Here is a 23,081-nt window from a genome sequence, read left to right as displayed (position 1 = left end):
AACTGGAAATAGAACCTGGGTCTTTTGACCCTAAATCTTGGATTAGGGTATGGGAGATAAGAAACAGGTCATTTGCTAAGGCAGTGAGAAGAAGGATGTTGTTCATAGGAACTGGGAGTGGCCTGACAGGCGCCAGATGTCTTGGTAATGGGTGGGAAATAAGAGGCAGAGTCAGCCACACAGGCCCCACAGTTAAGGCTGGCCAGGCAGAGGAGTGAGGAGGGGGCTCAGTGACACCGTCCCCACACAGCCTGTTAGCTTGAGATCCCAGAGGTGTGAGTCCTCTGGGATCAGGCTGATCTGGTTCCTGCACACTATAGATTTGAATTGTTCCTGCCCATACCTTTGAGACATGATAGCTGAAGGGCCCATTCAGCTGAAGGGGTGGCCTTGATTGGAAGCATCTAAGCATTGTCACTGCCCTGTAGCCCTGAAACTTGCAGGGTAATTCCAGAAGAATCATGGCTTATTGTTCTGCAATGTGAGAAGAGGAACTGCAGTGACCACTTGGGGGAAGCAGAAGGAAGAACCTGGTCCCCACATCCCTGTGACTTGGAACACTGCCCATTTGCTACGACTCCCCTCTGTGGCATCTCACCCCTGGGTTTGCATTCTGTGTAGCTCTGCCTCATTTGTCCCTTGGTAAACTGGTGACTTCGGGACACTATAAAGTTGACTGAGAAAGGGGCACTTGGATAGCTTGGTTGGTTAAGTGTCTCTGACTCTTGGTTTTGGCTCAGGTCATGATCTCATGGTTCGTGAGTTCAAGCCCCATGTCAGGCTCTGCACTGGCAGCCTGGAGACTGCTTGGGATTCTCTCTTTCTCTTCCTCTCTCTCTGCCCCTCCCCTATTCATGCATGCATGCTCTCTCTCTGTCTCTCTATCTCTCTCTTTCTCAAAATAAATAAACATTTTAAAAAATTAAAAAAAATAAAGTTGACTGAGAAAGGAAATGAGTTAAGCCACTCTTTTCATAGGCCTTACAAAACACCTTTAGCAGCCCACCCCGGTGATGGCCAGATTAGGCTGGCTGCAGCTTACCATGGCAGGTAGGGATGGTGGGCTCCTTGATGCAAACCCTGATGGGCGCATTGTCTTTTGAAAATTGAAACCAACAATAAAATCAAATAAGTCTTGTTTTCTATTTTCACTGTGCACATGCAACTCTAAATAATATCAGTGATAAAATATTCCTCTCTTCTAGGGTAGGCCCTCTCCTCACTGGTTGCTACACTAATGAAGCTAGAGTCGGTAAATGCTGTTTCATGTCCTAGCCCTGCTATATGGGCTGGGTACCAGGCCCAACTACCAGGTCACTTAACCTCCCTAAGCTTCTGCTTTCTTTTCTGTGAAATGAAACTAAGAATCATACCTGCACATACTAAAAGAATGAATGTAAAATTAGCTTATAAATAGAAGAACTGGGTCAAATGTTGTAGTATCTATATTGCTATACAAAACCTAAAGCTAAAGGGAGTAAGGCAAATCATGAGAGACTTTTGAGTCTTGAGAACAAACTGAGGGTTGAAGAGGCGGGGTGGGGGGTGGGGGTGATGGTCATGGAGAGGGGCAATTGTGGGGAAGAGCACTGGGTGTTATATGGAAACCAACATGGTAATAAACTATTAATTTAAAAAAATGCTAAATCTGGGTCTTGCTCAAGCTATTCTTCTTTGGCAGTGAAGAATTTGGGGGTGATTGAGCCAGGCTCTCCCGTGAAGTTGAGGACCTGGTATTGGAGACGTAACATCATTATTGGCATTGAGAAACTGTTCTCGGTTTATACCTTTGCATCTGATTCCTGGGGAGACAATGGGACACCCTTGTGGGGTGTCACCCTGGGCCCTGCTGAGTTCTAGAACGAGGCCCATCTGTCTCACTCTCTTCATCCTCAGGGGGTGTTGAGTGAGTGAGGAGCTGAGCCCTCTGCCTGGGAAGAGGGGTGTACTCCTGACTTAATTGCAGCAGAGCGTGCTGGCAGAAGCACGGAGGATGTTTTGTGTCTGGCGGATTAACTGTCCCTTACTAAATCATGCTACGTGACTTTCACCCGCCTGCCTCAGGCACTGAGCCCTTCTCCCACCCCCCCTGCCTATGCCTCCTGCCTTTCTACAGTGCTGGATGGTAAAGCCCTTTCTCAGGCATCATTTATGATTTCCCCTGTGACGTGACCAGACTAGGTTTTCTCACCCCAACTTGACAAGGGAGGAAACTGAGACCCAGGAAGTTGAATAAGCTACCCAGGTTTAGGGCAGGGCTCTGACTGGAACCCACATGGAGAATGAAGGGAAGGGCTTTGTTGTGGGCTTTAGAGCTTTCTGACCTTCTGAGGGGCAGGTGGAGAAACAAACTAAGAAGGTAGTTTCTTGCTCCAGCCCATGAGGCTTTGATGGCAGGACCAGGAATTGGACGTCCTGACTGCCAGCCTTTTGCTGCATTAGACCATGAGTTGGGTGTTGACTGTGGCAATATGGGGGGAGGGGAATTGGAATATGCATGCTTTGTGCATAAGTATCCCATGCTTTAGCATTCCCGTAACTTCTGACTTAGTGTTGGCAATGACTTTCATTGGAGATTGGGTGGCTCCCCTCTGTTCCCTCTCTGGATAACACCCCGGGTATCTCTGTCCTAACCTAGAGAGCCCCTCACTGCCTACCTCTTGCCCCTTTAGCCTAGGTGGGCAACTTCTGTACTGCGGGGCCTGAACTCCTAGCTTTGGAGCATCCCAATGGGCAGATGAGGGCCTATCACCATCACTGCTTTTACCTGCCCATGGTCTACCAGGCATAATACCAGCTCTGATTTTATTTTATTTTTTTTCTACCTCAGCTCTGATTTTTGCATTTGCGACCAGGACGTGCCTGAATGTAAACTTCCATTTCTGATAACCCAAAGCCTAGGGTAATCTTCTGTCTTGGTTTGGAGCTGACCCGTCAAGCAAAAGACTGTCCCGGTGGAGGAGATGACATTCCTCCCCCACCTTTCCTTACTTCCCTTACATTTCCCTCTAATGTCAAATCAAAGAACTAAAGTAGAAGGTAATAAAGGAATAAAATGAGTAACAGCAGTGTAGTATCTTCCTCTGTCAAAGGGAGATAATCAGAGGGCTGTTGTAAGTCAGTGTTTCTCAGCCCCAACGGCACATCAGTCATCTGGGAAGTTTTTAAAGATCTCAGTTCCCAGGCTGCAGCCCAGACCCAGGAGATTGGAATCTTTGGGGATGGGACCCAGGCAGCCAGTTTATAAATTTCCTGGGTGACACCGGTGTACAGACAGTTGCTCCAAGGATTAGAAGAGTTGGCTAACTGCTCAGAACAAAGATATTCCTGTACCTGGTTATGCACTAGACTCATCAGAAGAACTTTCAGAACTGAAAGTCACATATTGCACATCATTTAGATCAGTGACTTCTGCAGTGCCCCTTGCTTGGCTTTCATAAGAGCAATAACCTAGTAACAGTTATAGCGATCATTTAAAAAAAATTTTTTTTAATGTTTTATTTATTTTTGATACAGAGAGAGACAGAGCATGAGAAGGGGAGGGGCAGAGAGAGAAGGAGGCACAGAACCGGAAGCAGGCTCCAGGCTCTGAGCTAGCTGTCAGCACAGAGCCCGACGCGGGGCTCGGGCCCACGAGCGTGAGATCTGACCTGAGCCGAAGTCAGAGGCCCAACCGACTGAGCCACCCAGGCGCCCCTATAGCGATCATTTATTAAGCTGACCGTGGGCCAACATTGCTGGTTTTTCCAGTCATCAGGATTTCCTAGTAGGGAGTCATGATTCCCATTTTACAGATGAGGAAACTAATGCTCAGAGCAGGGAGCCACTCTCCCCAGCGGACAGCACAAGTTTCCTGAGTCCAGGCCTGTCTGCCCTGGAAGGCTGCTTTTGCTGCCCAAAGCCTGGCAGCCAAGGGGCTGGCCTCAGTGGGACATATTCTCCCGTCTTCTCAGTAATGGCCCAGCAGGAGGGGAAAACCCATAGGTGGCCTTAGCTCTCCTTGGGCTCCCTGGGGCAGGTTGAGTAGAGGATCCCTCTCCCAGGGAGAAAGGGGAGATGAGAGGTGTTGCTTGGTATTTGGCTCTCAAAATACCTCCCCTTGGTGCAAGGAAGTTGCCTGCATATTAGGGCTGACCCTCAGTCACCGCATTGCCACAGGTGCTCTCTCTTACAAGGAGAAAACTCAACCAGGAAAGGCAAACACTCATTTGCCTTTTTGAGAGTTTGAGGAATTTTTAAGTCATGTGAATAGAAAAATACCTCCATTTCCCTCTTAAGACAAAGGGACGGGGGCGGGCTGTTCAAGGTGATTTGAAGTATTTTGCTCCGCTTTATAAAAACCTTGCACCTCCACCTCTATGCTCTGTAGGCTTAAACAAAATGCTGAAAATCCTTAAGCTTTGGTTTCCCCATCAGTCAGCTGGAAAGAATAAGCCCTGTCTGCTCCCAGAGCTGCTGATGCCAGGCTCCTGACATGTCAGAGAAAAGAAAAGCATGGGCATCTTTACACTGAGACTCACAGTTGCCTGGGACTGGAAGCTTTGTCAGATGTTGTGTGGTTCCCACTAAAGGACCCAATGTCCCTGAGGCCCAAAGTAGCTCCAGTCATGGGACCAGTCATGTTAGAGAACTCCCTGTATGTGTTTACTCTGGCTGTGGGAGGCCTGGCTTCACTCCTTCAGCTCTTAGTGTGTAGACAGGCAGGAGCCAATATTTGGGGGAAAAATAGCTGAAACTTTATTTAAAAACTTAAAAAAAACCCCATTTATTCATTTTTGAGAGACAGAGAGAAACAGAGCCCATCAGGGGTGCGGCAGAGAGAGAGGGAGACAGAATCTGAAGCAGACTCCAGGCTCTGAGCTGTCAGCACAAGCCCGATGCAGGATTCCAACTCATGAACCATGAGATCATGACATGAGCCAAAGTCGGATGCTTAACCGACTGAGCCACCCAGGCACCCCTGAAACTTTAGAGTTAGTAGACAATGTAATATAAATTTGGTTCCACAAAGCCATCCCTGTCCAGTCTAGCCCAGCACCTAGTGCCCCCTCCTTCCCCAGAGCTCCCTCTTTACCTATTTTCTGTGCCTTTGGTCCTTGCACCTTATTGCCCTGCCCAGGACCTGGCATAGACCAGACACTCAGGCAGCACTAAGTGAATGGAAGGAATGGAGAGATACGGGAATATGTATCCAGTGATGTCTCTAAGGTGGTTGCCATAGAATGCTATTTAAGTGTTGGCATTTCTATTCCTTGCTTGCTCTACTTGACTTTTTTTTTTGTCACTTAGGTTTATTTTGAAAACTGTCTCACTGAGGGTTATTCTAGGAATGGAGTTGTTCAGATGTGACGCTATTTTCTGAAGTTGAGGAAAATATCCCGAGAATTTCATTGTGTGTAACTCTTACCCCAAAGCCACTAACACAGTACATCCTAAGTGTGGAGAACAGTGTCCCTTGTTAAGTCATTAGGCTGAAACTGAAAACTTTCTGAGTTCTGTCTTAGCAGTGGGCATTGCGGGTGAGAAAACATGGGGCACTTGTGGAAATGATGGAAGAGGAGTAGGAGGACCCCAGGGGGGGGTGACCACTGGGCAGTCTCCAGGCACTTAGAGCTGCCCACCCACCCTGACCACCTGAACTGAGATAGTGAACAGAAGGCTGCTTCCCTCCCCTGTGGAGCGGGCTGTCCTTGGAGCCTTCAGAGAAGCTGGCTCAGGGCCACCAGCCACTGGCATGGACATCATTTCGTGGTTGCTGTATTGGTCCCCAGAGTAAAGCATTTCCAGGCCTAAACCTGAAGGGCACTTAGCATGTTCTTGACTTCTGTAACTACTTAGTGGCTTTGTGGACAGTGGGCTGGGCACCTGGGTTGGCCATTAACTCTGTGGTGACCTCCCATTTGTCACTTGATCTCTCCTGTCCCTCAGTTTTCTAACAATTTACAATTCTGTGGTCCCATCAGCCCTCTCACTGTGACAAATTCCCACTTATGATTATCAACAGCGTTAGGCTACCTCCACCCACCCCTGCCTCCTCCAGTACCCCAGGAACCCAGCCAGCATATTCTCTGGCCTTGTCTTTACATTAAGTGCATCACTCTCATTTGCTCTGCCCCCTTACTGAGGACCTGCTTTGCTCAGGTCGTTGAGACTTTATTTGTTGGAAGGACGTTGGGAGCAAAAGTACAAACATGAGAATATAGAGAATATAGAGATATCACAATTATAAATGGATGAATTTATACTTATATCCAGTTAAGAGAGTCTCAAATCGAATAACTTGTTGCCATTAATATTTTGATCATTCCAATATTTATGTTTTCCTTGTTAACCTTTACATTACATAGTATAAGCCTCTGGACATTGTGATTTTATCTAGAGGATACCGGACTCAGGTTCTAACTGAGACTTAAGAACGATGTGGCTGTGTCATCCTGATCAAATAGGAAACTGTTCAGGGCCTCAGTGTTCACATCTGTACACTGGGAATGACAATACTAGCATTCATTCCTACTAAAAGCAAAGGACTCATATGAACAGAAGGGAAGCCCAGTACCTGTTCCATCTCAGTCACTGGTAACTGGCAAGTGAGGATGCAGGGAAGGGACATCATGTGTCCTACCCTGGCAGAATGACTCTGAATTAGTGTAGCCTGGGAACTGACAACTGGTCACTTCCTTGATGGACACAGTAACACCCTGATTGTGCTGGTCTGTGTCCCTACAGCGGCCAGTTTGCCATTGTGAAGAAGTGCCGGGAGAAGAGCACGGGGCTGGAGTACGCGGCCAAATTCATCAAAAAGCGGCAGAGCCGGGCCAGCCGGCGCGGCGTGTCCCGGGAGGAGATCGAGCGGGAGGTGAGCATCTTGCGGCAGGTGCTGCACCCCAACGTCATAACACTGCACGACGTCTTCGAGAACCGAACCGACGTGGTGCTCATCCTCGAGCTGTGAGTGGGTGTTCGGGACCTATGGGAGGGGGGTGCAGCAGAGGCAGGTAGGGTGGTGGATGCTCCAGCTGCAGGTCCTCGAGGGCGGCAGCAGCCAGCCCTAATGAGCTCTGCCCAAAGAAGATGAAGTCAATGGTGGGTGGTTTCCCTTGGTTACCGCCTCCCTCATCCTCCTTCTGAACTTGGGCCAAAGGTGGGCGGGGGTTGCTGAGCATCTGGGACCGAGGGCTAGGATCTAGGTCTGGCTTTCATTGGACCCTGGGGATAAAAGGGAGGTAATGGCTGCCCCTGCGTCATTTCCTCTCTGGGAAGCCTGTGGAAGGATGGTGGGGGCGGGGTGGAGGAAAGTAGTATGAACGGAGGAGAGGCTGTCTGGGAGGGGCCTTCTCTTTGAGAAGGAGAGGAACAAATATCCTTCAGGCTCTGCAAAGCCCTTCTCCAGCCCTTTCCTGGGAAAAATCCCCCAATTTGTGCTGTTTAATAATGCCTTATCATCATAATAGCTTTTATTTAGAGAGCCCTAGTATAAGCCAACCATTTGTCAGGTGCTTCACGTTTATCATCCTCTTCAGTCCTCACAAAGACTATTGAGGGAAGTGTCCTACTAACACGGAGGGGTTACTTGGTATTCACTGTATTGAGCACTCTATTATCTTATTTAACCTTCATAAAAATCATATCACACAGGAGCTCTTATTATCCCCATTTTACAGACAGGAACGCTGAGAGGTCAGGTCTCTTATAGTCTATAGCCTCTATATAAGCCTGTAGCCAGGAAGAGGAGGAGCTTGAATCCACACTGCTTGTGCAGACAGCTATGAGCATGAGGTGAGATGGCGTTATGCCGGCCTAAGTGGGGAAGACGTCATAGTCTGATGATACCGAGACTCCAGGGATTGGCCACCTCGTGTCCCTCCTGGAGGTGTCTCTGTGGAATGGGGAGATGGGGCTCTGGCCAACAACAGAGTTGGAGTTGGACTGTGGCACAAGTCACAATGGCTGTGTGCAATCAAGCAGCACGACCCAGTGTTGGGAATATTCTGAGCCTCCTGGGCATGTGTGCATCTGCCCAACGCAGAGGAGTGGTAGCGTTTGTTTCAGCAGTCCCTGACTTTGTGACCTTGGGCAAGACACCTCACTCCTCTGAGCTTCAGCTCCCATCTGTAAATGTGGCAGCCATCCTTAACCTGCCCACAAGTTGGGTGGACCAGCTGACATTTGAAGTCATTCTAATTTGAGAACTAAGCCCTGGTGTTACCAGGATGTAGATTTATGTAGCAGATGGGCATTTGCATACTCTTGCATTGATGCTTAAATTATCCATCTCACTGTTTAAATGCATGGACTCGCCCGTGCTATTCCTTTCTCACTCCAGCGTCCTGTCCTCCGTGTCTCTCCCATAGACCTCTCAGCCAGTTGGACTAGTTGGTGTATGCCGCTGCCTGACTCAGCAAGCCTGGGGGCATCCCACAGGTGTGGTCGGCCATGTGGACAGCCCAAGGTGTGGCATGCCCGCAGGGCTAAGGGTCAACAGTTGGCGCCCTGTTCCCAGCAGAGAGTGACGAGCCCACCCCTGCTGGGGAGGCTAGGCCACTGCTTTAGAAAACTTTCCAGCAACTGAAAAGAAATTACATTTACAATCCTACCATTCAAACATAGCTATTTATGTTTTTTCTGTGGTTCCTCTCGGCCTTTATCTATTTGTATACAGTCATTGTACTTGCACAATTTCTTGCTCTACTTTTCCCCTTCAGCATAATTTCACGTATCGTTTTTTTTTTCTCTTAACTGGCTGTATCATGTTTCATTGAATTACATACTCATATATCCCTATCGTTGGCCATTTGGTTTTGATTTTCCAGCTTTTAACCATTACACATTTCACTGCCAGAAAACAACTTCCTTCCCATAATTTCCCACTTCACTTTTGAATTAATCCTTTCAGATCAATCCCCAAGAAGGGGGTGACTAGGCTGACATCTGTAGGGCTCTCGAGAGCCTCTTTTTCATGGGACAATATTAGTGAACCAGTAGGACCTACAATATAGGAGCTTTTTCCAATTTGCCTGCAGCCTTGCCAGCCCTGGGCCATTTGTTCTAAAACAGGATTCATTATTCTGTGGCCTTTATAGTTAGCAAATGGTTTGTGGTTGTCATTTTTATTCTTCTAAGATTAAAGTGTGTTTTTCTTTAATTGCTGGAGAAATTGCCTGCTTCTCCCAGTTTGCAGAACCCTAGGAGCTGGGTCTGGGATGCTCTTGAGATACCCCTGTTTCTCCCAGCAGGGTTCATGGTCAGCACCATCCGTACCATCAGTTGTCACACTGGAGCTCCCGGTGTGACTTGCTTGAGCTGCTGTGCTTGCTCAGTTCTGTCTCTTCATAGTTTCTCTGTCACCTCTTTTACTTTCAAGCTGTCTCACTGCTCTCGGGGTGCCTGACTATGGAGTGCTGGGGATTGCTAAGGCTAGCAACGGTGCGGGAGCCATGTGTGATGAGGATGTCCCAGGGAGGACCTCCCGAGAAAGAATGGCTTTTCATGGGCTTCTGTGTTTGGACTTGGTGACCCCTGTTGGGCTGATCAGAAGCCTTTGACTGCCTGGTCCTCACGGTGCCCTAGCAGGTTAGTAGGTTTGCCCAGTGTTTAAACACGTGCACTATTGCCTGCCTTGTTTAGTTGAAATCGCAGGTTTTGTGGATGGGTCTACCCCAATCCCACCGCCCCTCTCAGCAACTGTTGTCTGGTGCAGGCAGGGCTTGCTCTTGCTTTCCGCTCAAGTGACCAGTACTCAGAGGACATGCTTAGCCCTGATTTAAGTTCCTTTCAACTGTCATTACTCTGAGTACCCATGACCTCCTTAGTACCAGCTGCCTCTGGTCAGGACTGTTGAAGGCAAGGATGTGAAGGGTTTGGTTTTTGCATGTAAGTTGACTTTTGTATGGCATAAAGAATGTTTTCAAAATCTCAGTAGATTAATTCATGTCATATACGGCACTTCCTCTGGGAAATGTAAGTCAGTCAGCCCCTGGGGGGGTTGGACAGGCTTCCCATCCAGGCTCTGACCTCTCTGGGGCCTCCTGGACTCCCAGCTAATGGGAAGCATACCCAGGTGGCTGCATACCAGATAATGGCCTGAGAGATCACCCCAAGGGGTTGGCAGTACTTCCCAGCGCCCTAAAATGAGTGCAGCTTCCTGGGCCCAAGTGGCTCTGGAAGCATCCTTCCCGAATCACTATCAACGCAGGTCATTTGAGCACATATCCATGAAAGCATCTGAAAAGCTTTTCTAGCAAGCAGACCAATCTGTGGGGAAGAAGGAAGCCAAGGTCAGCTTAGCAGAAAGGGGACTGAGCCTGGAGATGCTGAGAGGAGAGCAGAAGTAGACTATTAGGTTTTGCTTTTCATTTCTAAGCTGAAGAGGTTTGGGATATGAGAGGAGAGAAATTTGGGAGGAGACAGGAAATGGCTCCAGGGAAGAGATGCCCTTGGGAAAAATTATGTTAGAGGAAAAATGAACAAAACCTTGAGGAGAGCTGCCTGAGCATTGTTGTGAGAGTGTCCCCAGCCTGGGGGTCCAGACTTGGATGTTTACCCCAATGGGCTTACCAGCCTTCGACCTTTCTAAGACTCTGGGGGCCATTCTAAGGGCTACCATGGCTGGGATCCAGTGGAGATCATGCCTCACCCAGTCTCCTGCTCAGATCACACCATCAAACAAAATGGCTGATTACTGCCTCCTAAAGTGGTCACCCAGCCATCACATCAGTGGCATTGGGTGACAGGACACATCCACATTATCATGAGGTTCTTTTACACCTATGCAGCATTCTACTTAAGGTAGGGAGGGTAGGATGTGCCCGAGACCACAGCCTCACAGGGCCCAGTGGGGCTGGACGTACAGAAAACAAGGGCCAGGCTGGATCCTGTGTTTCAGAGGGGGCCCTGTGGAATTGAGCAGGTCTGGACAGGTCTCTTGCAGATGCCAAGGCTTTACTTTTATGTGATATAGAATATTCTATATCATGTTGATATTTTAATGTTTTCTTTTCCTTTGTTCTTTTATCCACCCACCTTCTATTGAATGTCTGTGTTTCACAGGGTGCTGTGGAAGCAAAGATAACCTGGCTGGGGAGAGAGGCAGGTAACAATGGCCCAGTGTGATGAGGGCTCAAATGCAACTCAACAGGGATGTCAGAGGATTGACTGCCCAGTAGTTGGGTGGCTTTGAGCTTTCCTTTTTGCACCCACTCAAACTTTATAATGTGGAGACAGTGTGGTGAGAGGAACACACAGTGGGCTAGGGCTGAGAATATCTGGCTGTAAATCCCGATCCTGTGACTTACTGTGTGACCTTGAGCAAGTCACTTTGCTCTCTTGGGGCCTCCGTTTCCTCATCTGAAAAGTAAGGACAGAAGTTCCATCTACCCTCGGGGTGGATATGAGTCTCAAGTGAGAGAATGCTTGGGAAAGCATACTGTGCCAGTGGCCAACTCAAAGTAAACTCAGAATCCAGCACCCTTCTCCCACTGCTGAGCCTCATGACAGTATGGTGCGTGGTATTTATTTACGGGACTTTATCGAGGGTCTCATAGCACTTGTCCAACTCAACAGCAAGACCCTCCCCCTCTCAGGGGGCAGCGAGGCTGGGCTTTTTCCTCATCTGTGTTTGCAAGAAGAAAAGCTAGGCCCCGGGACGCTGTCGTGCCACACTCCAAGGGGAAAGTTGGCTCTGTGTTAGGGAAGGATTGGGACCACCATCCTGGCTCTTTGACCTGGGTCTGCAGAGCATAGTTACTCCTTCAGTGTCTTCGAGGTGTTCAGGTTCCAGCACCTGCCTGGGGGTGGAGGTGGGGCAGAGGATGGCCTCACCCATGAGGCACATGGAAAAACAGTGCATAAGCCTCATCCCCAGCACCAAGGCAGATGCTTTAGATGGCACCCAGCTGACTGAGTAGAGGGTCACTCTGACTCTAGCAGACAGTATGCCCCCCTGTGCCATCTCACCTCACTCCTCTTCACTCCTTTACCACCACCCCGCCCCACTTTCTCTGAATATTTACTCAGCATCTGTCACGTGGTCGACACTAGCCATGAGGATGAGTATCTGATTCACGGCTCCTGCCCTCAAAAAGCTCACACCCCACCAGGAACAGAGGCTCCTGGCATTTGTCAGACTACTAAAGGGAGATATTTTCAACCCCATTTGACAGATGAGAGAAGGCTGAGGGAGAGAGTGACTTGGCAGTCAGGGGCCAAGCGTGCCAGCAGGTCTGCAGCCCCTCCAAAGCCGGCCAGCGCACAGGGACTTATTGCTACATACATGCCCTGTGCTTGCCCCCATCTCTGTGCCTTTGCGGAGAGATGCCTGCCTGTCACACCGGTCTCACCCCCTTGCTCCCTGAGTCCAGACCCTACCCAAGCCTCGCTGCATTCCCAGCACCTTCTACCACCACTTAAGCCTGCACTCATCATGTGTGGTAAGCAAATAATAACATCACGGCAGAAGTCCTCGCTGATGGGACGCGGCCAGGTGCTGGCCACTCTGCTGAGTGCCTTCTTTAATGCACCAACTTGTTTGCTTTTCAGAACAAGGTGAGCAGGTAGACATTCCCATTGCCCCCAGCTCCTGAGAGACCTTGCTGAGAGAGTTAGGGCAGCTCATCTCCAGTCGCACGTTAGTCCGAGAAGACAGTGTTGGACTGTGGCTGGGACCTGGACATGGCCTTGACTGCACACTCCCTTACTGGGAGACCTTGCATGGCTACTTCCCTTCCTGTGGGCCTTAGTTTTCTCATCTGTTATGGAAGAACTTCCAGGTGATGATGGTCATTATGCAGGAGGGTGGCTGAGGGAGATCATGGAGACTTTCCCCCAGAAGTTTCCTGTTCACTTATTATAGTGGATTTCAAACATATGAAAAAGGAAAGAGAATAATGTAAGGCACCCTCCTAGGCCCATCACCCAGCTTCAACTTATCAACATTTTGCCAATCTTGTTTTATAGAAAACTTCTACTCTCCCACCTGCCCCCACTCCAACTGTTTGTTTGCTGGAATATTTTAAAGCAAATCCCAGAGATCATGTCACTTGACATATAAATACTCTAGTGTGCATCTCTAACTGATGATAGTTTTAAAAAACATGGCCATCATGTATTCATTACACCTGACAGAATCATCCAGCCAGCCCTTGGGACCACCAAGGCTGTCTACACTCCAGTCTGTAGTGATATTTTCTGATAGACTCAAAGATATATTTTTTTAAAAAATGTTTATTTATTTTAAGAGACAGTGGGGAAGGACAGAGAGAGGGAGAGAGAGAATCCCAAGCAGGCTTCGTGCTGTCAGCACATAGCCTGATATGGGGCTCGAACCCACAAACTGTGAGATCATGACCTGAGTCAAAATCAAGGGCTGAATGCTCAACTGAGTGAGCCACCCAGGTGCCCCACCCCAAGATACCTTTTCACAGTTGTTTTATTTGTATTGGCATCCAGATGAGGCTCACATACTGCATCTGGTTCATCTGTGTCTTCTGTCTCATTTCTCCTTTAGCTGTTTCCCTTCTCCTTCTTTTTTGATGCCATTGATCTGTTGGAAAAACTATGTCATTTGTCCCATTGATTGTCTCACAGTCTGGATTTGGCTTATTCCTTCCTCATGCCATTAGTTAACTTCTTCCTCTATGTCTTGTATTTCCTATAAACTAATACTTAGATCTAAACGAGATACCCTCTATATTGACACTGTTCAATAGAAACGTAACATGAACCATATATTCAATTTTAGATTTTCTAGTAGCTGCATTGAATAAGAAGCAATGAGAAGAAATAGGTGAATTAATTTTAATATTTTTACTTAATCCAGTATTTATAAAATATTATCATTTTAACATGTAACTGATATAAAAATCATTAATGAGATATTTTACATTCTTTCTTCTGTATTCCATCTTCAAAACCCAATGTGTATCTGACACTTGCAGCACATTTAGTTCATGCTCAATGCAGTGGTTAGCATGAAATACAATCCTACCAAAACAACAAAGCTGTGTTTATAGGAAAATATTTCACACAATTTCAGTTTTTGAATTAAAATGACTTCAAGTGCAATAAAATTTAAAATTCAATTCTTGATTGCACTAGCCATATTTCAAATGCTCAGTAGCCGCATGTGATTAGTGGCTGCTATATTGGATGGTGTTCGTAGAGGACATTTCCATCATTGTAGAAAGTTCTGTTGGGTAGCACTGAACAAGAGGCTTAAGCAAATATAGGTGTGAGACACTTCATAGGTATTGGCTGCATACTTCCTGTTGTACCACATCATGTCCAATTATTCTGTTTTTCAGGATGCTGACATTGATTAGTGGGTCCATGGGTGCTTCTGAACATTTTTAAAGAAAAGAGAAAAGGAAATTTTGGTGCTGTTTAAGATAAACTATGTGACAGGGAGTGAGTGATTCCTAAAAGTGGAACAGAGGCCATTCTGGCCATATAAGCATCCTCTGAAGAACTTGGTATGCTATAATAGTTGAAAGTCATTCTTCCTGGGTTTGAATCCTGACTGCCACTTACTAGCTCCATGACCTTGGGCAAGTCACTTAACTTCACAGAGCCTCTGTTCCTTCAACTGTGAAGTAGGAAAATACTAGTACTTAGCTCATAAGGTATTATGATGGTTAAATGAGATAATGTGCATAAAACATACATCATGCACAGGGTAAGTATTCAGTGAATATTAATTACTAGTAATATGTTATAGTTATAAAAATATAAGTTCCAAAGCTTTGGGGCCAGATGATCTGATTTGGTAGGGTCTGTGGTAGCACGTGGGATCTGCATTTTGAACAAATTCTCTAGGTGATCCTGAGTTCTTAGACCCCTTGGCCCAGATCCCTTCCCGAGATTTTCCCCTGGGATGATCCATGACTTTGACCCAGCCCCTGAGAAGCACATCCTGGCTGAATACCCCAGTGTCTGTCAGAGGACAGACAAGCCCAGTAGGGTTGCCAGATTCAGCAAAACAAAAACAAAAACAAAAAACATATTTTATCTGGCAACCCTAAATCCCTCATCCAGATGAAAGTGTAAACTAGCATTTATAGGAGAGGTTGTTCTGCTCCGTGGGTCTCCAATCCTGCCATATCTACTATAAGGTACACGACTGTGGAGTGTGAGGACAAAAGTAGCATTTTGGGGTTGTTAGGTAGGTCTTTCTGTTTCAGTTAGGGACCATTCCTAGATTCTCTTGAGCTCTGAAGAGGCCATTTTCTGTAAAATCCCAGAAAGTGCTCTAGGAGCCGTCTACTCCATCTGCTCATTTTGCAGATAGGGAAATCTGAGGTCTTCCTAGAGAGGGGAGATGAGTTGTCTAAGATCAGGGTGCAGGGCTGGACTGGAACCTCAGTGTCCAGCTTTTGGCCCAATATATGTTCTTCTTTGTCACCCACAGTATTTGTTTCTGTCCTCTGCCACCTCAGTCATGGGGGCAGGGAGAGGTAACAGCCGGGGTAACCAGAGGCCCTTCTGGTAACGCCATAAGAGTGGCTCCTGCCTTTAGTATCCAAAGGGAAGAACACAGTGAATAGAAGCAAAGTCAGTCCCTGGTGCTGGCTGGACAAAGCCCCATAGATGGGTGAAGGGATCCTGCTATATGTCCAGATGGTGGGGGTCAGGTTCAGGAGCTGCACCCTTTGGCCTGGCCTCCTGACACACAGGTCTGACTGGGCCTGGGCCCCATCCCACACCGGTGTCTTGCAGAGTGTCGGGAGGAGAGCTCTTCGACTTCCTGGCCCAGAAGGAGTCACTGAGTGAAGAGGAGGCTACCAGCTTCATCAAGCAGATCCTGGACGGTGTGAACTACCTTCATGCCAAGAAAATTGCTCACTTTGATCTCAAGGTCAGTGAGGGGGTGAGGGAGGAGAATCATTTTAGGAAGAACGATCCCAGTCCCTTCTGATGTCACTCTCAGGAAGGGCTCAATGCCTATTTGGTCCTCCTCCCTTCTCTTGCTGTGGAAAACTCTGAACTCCTAGAAAAGAAAGGATGCCACAGAAAGTGTCCCTCTTCTCACTTCCATTTCACATATCAGGCTTTCTTCACACAGGGACTGACTGCAAGAAGCTTCTTATTCAGACCACAGGCACCTTATCTCTCTCGGGGAGCAGGTGGCATGTAGTTTTTAAATACTAGACCAACAACAGGAAACTTGAAACCAAACACATTTCACAAGACTGGACTCTTCAGTAACAAGAACTAACTCATGAGAAGGCAGAAGTAGAAGTGTTCAGGCAAAGACTGCTGAGGTTGGCTGGCTCTCTGGGCCCCAACGACACAGCCTCCAGCAGCCCTGGCCCAGAGGTCATCAGTGTTGGAGCCCAGGGGCCACTGGCTGCCCTCCCTGTTCCCATCTCCTACTGTGGCCACAAAACTGCTTCCAGGGGCCACTGATCATTTGTGGTCCACTGATCATTTGTGGTAACTGGTATTCAGGGTTAAGAAAGTTTACTCTGACCACATAGAACCTCATAAAGCAAGAGTGTGGTCAAGTAGAAGGATCAGTTCCCATAGTAACTGAGCTCAGTTTAGTAGACTGACGAGCCTTTACAGACACCCAAAGCTTAAAGATCCTCTAACCTGTAATCAGAGGGACCTATTTACTGGGGTGAAGACCCACTCATTTTTCTGTCCAGAAATTCCTGTTGTGTTTCAAGCATTGTGCCAGGTGCCTAGGTATTGCTACAGATACAAAAATCAACTGAGGCCCTGTCTGGGCTTAGTTCCTCTTTTCTAGGAAACTTTGTGCAGGAGACAGAAAAGAAAGATCAACAACTCTGCTGCGATAGAAGGAAGTAGAGGGGAGCTGGGGAGCTCAGAAAAGGGGGCATCTAAGTCATACTGCAGTATCTGAGAGGGCTTCTTGGGAGAGGTGATCTTTGAGTTGAATTTTGAAGGGATGGCAGGGGTTATCAGAGGAGAAGCGTTTTCTAAGGAAGAGACCTGCAGTATACATGGTCCTGAAATAGCACAATGCATTCAGGGATGTACAAGCCAAGGGTGAATGTTTCAAATGGCAGAAGAATAAGCCAGGAGGAGAGCAGGAAACAGACACAAGGACTAAGCCAAAGAGATTGAACTTTACCCTGAGGGAGACAGGGGCCAGGTGATCAGGGAGGTGAGGCCAGCAGATGTGTTTTGGAAAAATCCCTCTGGCTGGAAGGTTGGATAGAATGGGGAACACCTGGAGGCTGGTGGGGATGGGGGGTGCCATCTGGCAGACTGGTGTGCTATTTCAGATGAGACATGGTAAGTGCCAAACTAATGTAAGGAGGGGACAGAATGAAGACCTATTACAGAGGTTGATCTAAGGGTTGATTAGGGGACTAATTAGCTGTGGTTGATGAGGAAGTGGGCAGAGTTCAGAATGACACCCAAGTTCTGGTTTGGGGGGACAGGCCCAGAGAGGGCATGGTGTGCCTGTGGTCCTACAGTGACCGCATCAGACAGTGGGCTCGGTTCCTGCCAGGGACCCCACCCCAGCTCTTACCCTGCCCTATGGAGTGACCTGCCATGATTCCCCTTGGTGGGGTCCTCACTCCTGCTGATGATTGTCGCAGTGTTGTGATTTCCTCCAGCAGAAGACACCTTGCAGAGTTTTACACAAAAATAGGGTAAAACTTGGAGTCACAAGGAGGGTGTGGCCTGAGGGGGACTTTGGACCTCAGAGTGGTAGTATGCCACGCAGGCAGCAGTCTACCTGGACTGCATTTGTGTCTTGTCCTGGCAGTACTTTGGACAATTAACGTATTGTTTTCTGTGTCTTTACTGGCTCCAGGAGACAGGCCTCAAAATGGGCTCCTTTATCTTTTCTCTACAGGGTCTGGTAGAGGTAGGAGGAGTTGTAATCCCGAAGGTGCCATGATTAAAGCAGGTCCATGTCGTTTAGTTTGCTTGTGTGGCTGCTTGCTGTGGTGTGGGGAGTGCTGGCTTGGAGGTGGCCAGGTCGGGGTTTCATCTTCATCCTACCATGTACCAGGATACAACTGAACCTCAGTCTTTTGGCTTCAATGCAAATAATAATCCCTACCTGGCATAGTTGTTAAGGGTTAAAGAGGAGCAGCATTATGTGCCGAGGACCAGGTAGTGCTCTGTAATAGTACCTGCTATTGTTATTTCCCCTCCCAGAAGAGAGGAAAAGAAAACACAACTCTTGTTACGGTATGTTGGGCCCACTAGCCTAGAAAAACAATCCTGCTAGTGCAATTCTAGATTGGCCAACAGAGAGCTGAGATTGGATGCTGCTGGAGCAGGTCTGGCTCCTGGGCTCAGTCTGGAAGCTTTTCACAATCCAGAGATGGTCCCTGGATTTCCCCTGGATGTGTGTAGGGTGATTCTGCTAACCCCCATCTCGGCCTCCTATTCTTAGAGTTGTGCATGCTCTGGGCCTTCTGACCCTCCCTCCCCATCTGTGGGTCCCTTGGCCCAGGCTCAACTGAGCAACTTCAGGAAATGATGAGTAGCTAGATTACCTCATGATTGGGTAGATGCTTCCTGGAGCCATGCCCCTGGTTGGAACTTTCCACCAGCTAGAGGGGGTCATGTAGAAAGTCCAGCGGGTAGCTTTGAGGGGACTTCTTGGTTCCCTGCTATTTCTAGCCACATAGAATTCATTTTATATACAGTTTTCTTCCTGATTTTCATTCTCTGTGAGGTGCCTCTGCTTTTCTTAACTCTTATATATGTGTTACTCCTCACCAAGTGAGTCAGGCTAGCCTTGCTGCCCTGTGGAACACAGCCACCATGTTGTCTCCATGCCCCTACCCATGACCTGTTCTCCATGCTCACCTTCCAGGAGCAGGAGATGGAGGATGGTGAGCTCTCACCTGTCTTTGGAATATGAAGTTCTCCTGGAACCTTTCTGTGATAAGCCCCTCCTATGTCACTGTGCTAGAGAGGTGAAGCCCTGTCCCTGCTTAAGACATGCTTCCAGCCTTGTGGCAGAGAGCAGATAAATGGACAAATTAATGTAAGATGAGCAGTCTTGGTAAAAACAAATCACGGCATGCTATTGCCCAGAAATCTGTGTTGGGTCCTTGTTATCTGTAGGATAAATAAACCCATTCAACATGGCATCCAGACCTTTCTTATACTGCCTTAGCCCCGATTCTGGTCTCTTCCACCTTTCCCCACTCCAAAACACTAGCCCCAGGCAACAAGATGACAGATACATGTTCTGGCCTCTCTCCTTCTCTGTTCACACTGTTCCCGTCCAGGAAGCTGTTGCTCTTCCTTTCTCTGTCCATGGACTTCCTTCCTGCTCATCCTTCTAGGCCCAGCAGAAACATCATTTCCTCTAGGAAGCCTTTCCCTTCCCTACTACCTCCCAACGCATAACTAAGAATAAACTTGCCTTTATGCTTCTGTGGCCCTTTGTACAGTCTTCTGCTGAGAGTGTCTATTGCTGTCGGTCACTTTCTGCTGCTTGTATCTAGCGCTGTGCTTGGCACATGACAAGTTACTCAGTGTTGAATGAATGAGTAAATGGATGAATGAATACCTTAGTAAGACCAAATGCGTGCATGGATGGCAAAGGCCCTTTCATGTTGCCCGGAAAATGCAAAATAGTTTGCAGGCAGATGTCAGTGCAATGATGTGAACATTTACTGGGGGACTATAGTATGCCCAGGAATAGAGTGACAAACATCAGTGTGATATGGTATCTGCCTTCCACGTGCCCACAGTCTACTAGGAGAAGGCCATGGTGAGACTCGGAGGGGAGGCCACCTGAAATGAAAGCTCACCGTGACTCTCATCAACAAATGCCCACTTCCAAGGGGTAAGCGTTCCGCCTCAGCAGAGGGAATACCAGGCCAGTGTGTGCTATGAACTCACCACAGAAAGGCTCCTTGATGTGGGTAGGTAGGGGTGGTAACGGTAGATGATGTTGCCGTCTGTTCACATGGACGGAAGAGACACAGGCTGCCTGGCCTTCAGGACCAGGTAGCACCCAATGTGCCTTCAGACATGCCTTTCACAGGCAGATTTCCAGGAAATGGGGGTCAGTACCACCTAGGAACCTTACCCTGGTGTGTGATCTCAACACAAATAAAGGCCTTGTTGAGGGTGGTTTTGTGTTTATTTTGTATTTGGGAATTTCCCTTCTGAGTATGGGTGTGTCTCCCCCACCCCCTAACCCAACTTGAGGATTCAAAAATGGAAGGTAGGCCTTGGGTCTGACTAGTATTTTAAGCAAAAAAAACAAGTCATGAGGATTGAATAAAATTATATGTAAGCCAGGAACCCTCATGGGGCTTTTTGGTTTATAAAAATAGTAGAAAGGCAGAATGAATTTCTGAACAACTACTCCAAAAATCCAAATTTCTCTATGCCCTGATCATCCTTTGGGATGTTTTTATTTATGTTCATGATGTGAGGGGGTTTGCTTGTCAAGCTTTCATAGGAATGAAATCAATAATACTTTAAATGTATATGGCACTTTCAATAGTTACAGCATACTTACACATTTGTTCTCTCATTTGATCCTCGTGGCACCCATTGAGGTATAGGTATTGTCACTTTTTTACACACAAGACAATTGAGATTCAGAGAGGTTAAGTAACTTGTCCAAGATCACACAGGGTTTTTTTTAAAAGTTTTTAAAAATTTATTTAGAGAGAGAGAGAGAGTAAGCACAAGCAGGGAGGGACAGAAAGAGAGAGAGAGAGAGAGAGAGAGAGAGAGAGGGAGGGAGACAGAGAGAATCCCCAGGAGGCTCTGCATCACTGCACAGAGCCAGATGCAGAGCTTGATCTCACAACTGTGAGATCATGACCTGAGCCGAAATCGAGAGTTGGGTGCTCAACTGACTGAGTCACCCAGGCATTCCAAGATCACATAGGCATTAAATGACAGAGCTGGGGCTTGAACTTAGCCAGTGAGGAAACACTAAGCCAGGCTGGGTGTTAGCAGCTTTCCAGTTGTCCTACATTTATCCTTCACACAGTTAATTTCTCTTCTGGTTACATTGTTTTTCCTAATATCCTCATATTTTAAAAAAATATATATTATTAATTGCTATAAAATGTGCACACACTTGAAGGTAGAACTTTTAAGAATGAGACTGTTTCAATACTAAAACCTGGTGGCATGAAGTGAAGGTAAGACATGGCAGAGATTTAATTGTCAGGATAGGATAGGGTGAGATTGTGAAGGTACAGGCCAGACCAAAGAGTGTGTATAGGTAGTCACAGCCATGGTAGGCTCTTTCCCTCAAATATTTTATATAAAGTAATTGGAAGAATACAGGGAACACCGTTACACCTTCCCCCTAGATTCAACATGTGGCCACATTTGCTTTACCTCTTTCTCTCATTAAAAAAGAAAAAAAAAAAAAAGGGATGCCTGGGAGGCTCAGTTCATTAAGTGGCTGACTTTGGCTCAGGTCATGATCTCTCAGTTCATGGGTTCAAGCCCTGCATTGATTGGGTTCTGTGCTGGCAGCTCAGAGCCTGGAGCCTGCTTCAGATTCTGTGTCTCCCTCACTCTCTGCTTCTCCCCTACTCCTGCTCTGTCTCTCTCTCTCTCTCTCTCTCTCAAAATTAAAGAAACATTTAAAACATTAAAAAAAAGCAAATAAGAAAATAAAGATATTTTTACTTCTATGAAAGTATTTTATATCTATATATCTACACACACGTTCACATGTGTATATATACATATAATACATACATATGATTGTTAGAATTAAAAACATTTTAAATAAAAATTAAAATAAAATATATATGTGATCTTTAAATTTTTTTGGCATAATTTGAGAGAAGACTATAGCTATTTTGATACTTCATCCTCAGCACTTCTGTAGGCCGACTAAGGTCGGTCTCCTACCAGCCCACAATACCATTATCACACGTCAGACAATTAACAAGAATTGGTGGAAGACCTTTAATGGGTGAATAAACAAGATTCTATTTCTGATTTTGAAAAAAAAATTCTGGTAGAAAGAATATGCCAATTGGAGGTAATGATAAGAATGTGGGAAAGAGATGACCCAAAGGTATTCCTTAGCATTAAATTTTTTATTTAAATCTAAATTAGTTAATATATAATGTAATAATGATTTCAGGAGTAGAATTTAGTGATTCCTCACTTATATATAACACCCAGTGCTCATCACAAGTGCCCTCCTTAATGCCCCTTGCCCACTTGGCCCATCCCTCCACCCAACACCCCTCCAGCAACCCTCAGTTTGTTCTCTGTATTTAAGAGCATTTTTTAAAATGAAGGATAATCTTTTATGCTACTATAAAAAGTAATAACTCATAGAAAATGTAGAAACTTACAAGGAGGTTACCCACAGACTTTCCACTTCAAAACAACCATTATTAATACTTGGTGTGTTTTCTTCAGCTTTTTATGGACAGGTGTGTGTGTGTGTGTGTGTGTGTGTGTGTGTGTGTGTGTGTGTTAGGGTACTTGTAACTATACTGCTTTCACAGTTTTCTCTTGTGCTTTTTTTTTTTTTACTTTACATATTAACCTGAGCAGCCCACATGTGCTCTAAAGTATTTACTTTGCTGTAGAAACTTTTAAACAAGTCTTTTCTGATTTCCTTACCCTCTCGGTGTATTCTGAGGGGTAGACCCTGCTTCCTGTTCCTCAAATGCAAAGTTTAGCTTGCGCCTCTTCCTCTTGGCCCCATGTATCAGACTGTGAGCTTGGAGCCCTAGAAATATATACACACTAGCTGCTTTCTCAAGTACTACAAGGCCACCCTAGGGCAACCTGAAAAGTGAACCTCAGAATGCCGAACTTCTAAATAGTGGAGGCAAGGAACAAAATGTGCCAAAAAGTAAGCTATAGAAGGCCATTAATCAAAGAGTTGAAATATAGATGTTTTGAAGTGGGAAGCATTAAACCAACCAGGCGACTCTTATAAGGTACAGCGGGAGGCCACATGGTGAAGTAGAAAGAGGAGAGGATTGGGGGTTGAGCCTGCATTTGAGTCTCAACCTGTGCTGTGTGATATTGGGGAGATCACTTCTCTGACGTTTCCTGGCCTTGAAAGTGGAGATAATATTGCCTCTTCTTCCTGTCCCATGGGGGTGGAGCAAGGGACGAGGGAGGAATCAGTATAA

General features: G+C 46.7%; 1 protein-coding gene across 8 annotated transcripts in view; it reads left to right on the top strand.

Annotated features, from left to right (window-relative positions):
* Positions 1–23,081, top strand: part of DAPK2 (death associated protein kinase 2) — a 116,277-nt gene that overhangs the window by 54,062 nt on the left and 39,134 nt on the right. For 6 of the 8 annotated variants that reach the window (XM_029951063.1, XM_029951061.1, XM_029951062.1 and 3 more), the window contains exons 4-5: positions 6,727–6,948; positions 15,709–15,847. In XM_029951063.1, the coding sequence (XP_029806923.1) occupies positions 6,727–6,948; positions 15,709–15,847 (361 nt within the window). Of the gene's footprint in view, positions 1–6,726; positions 6,949–11,416; positions 11,498–15,708; positions 15,848–19,707; positions 19,784–23,081 lie in introns of those variants that run through there. The other 2 variants (XM_029951064.1, XM_029951066.1) reach the window with 2 other exon arrangements.

The sequence above is a fragment of the Suricata suricatta genome, chromosome 9 (assembly GCF_006229205.1).
Source record: "Suricata suricatta isolate VVHF042 chromosome 9, meerkat_22Aug2017_6uvM2_HiC, whole genome shotgun sequence".
NCBI classification, from domain to species: domain Eukaryota; kingdom Metazoa; phylum Chordata; class Mammalia; order Carnivora; family Herpestidae; genus Suricata; species Suricata suricatta.
This window is presented reverse-complemented; position numbering and strand designations above follow the sequence as displayed.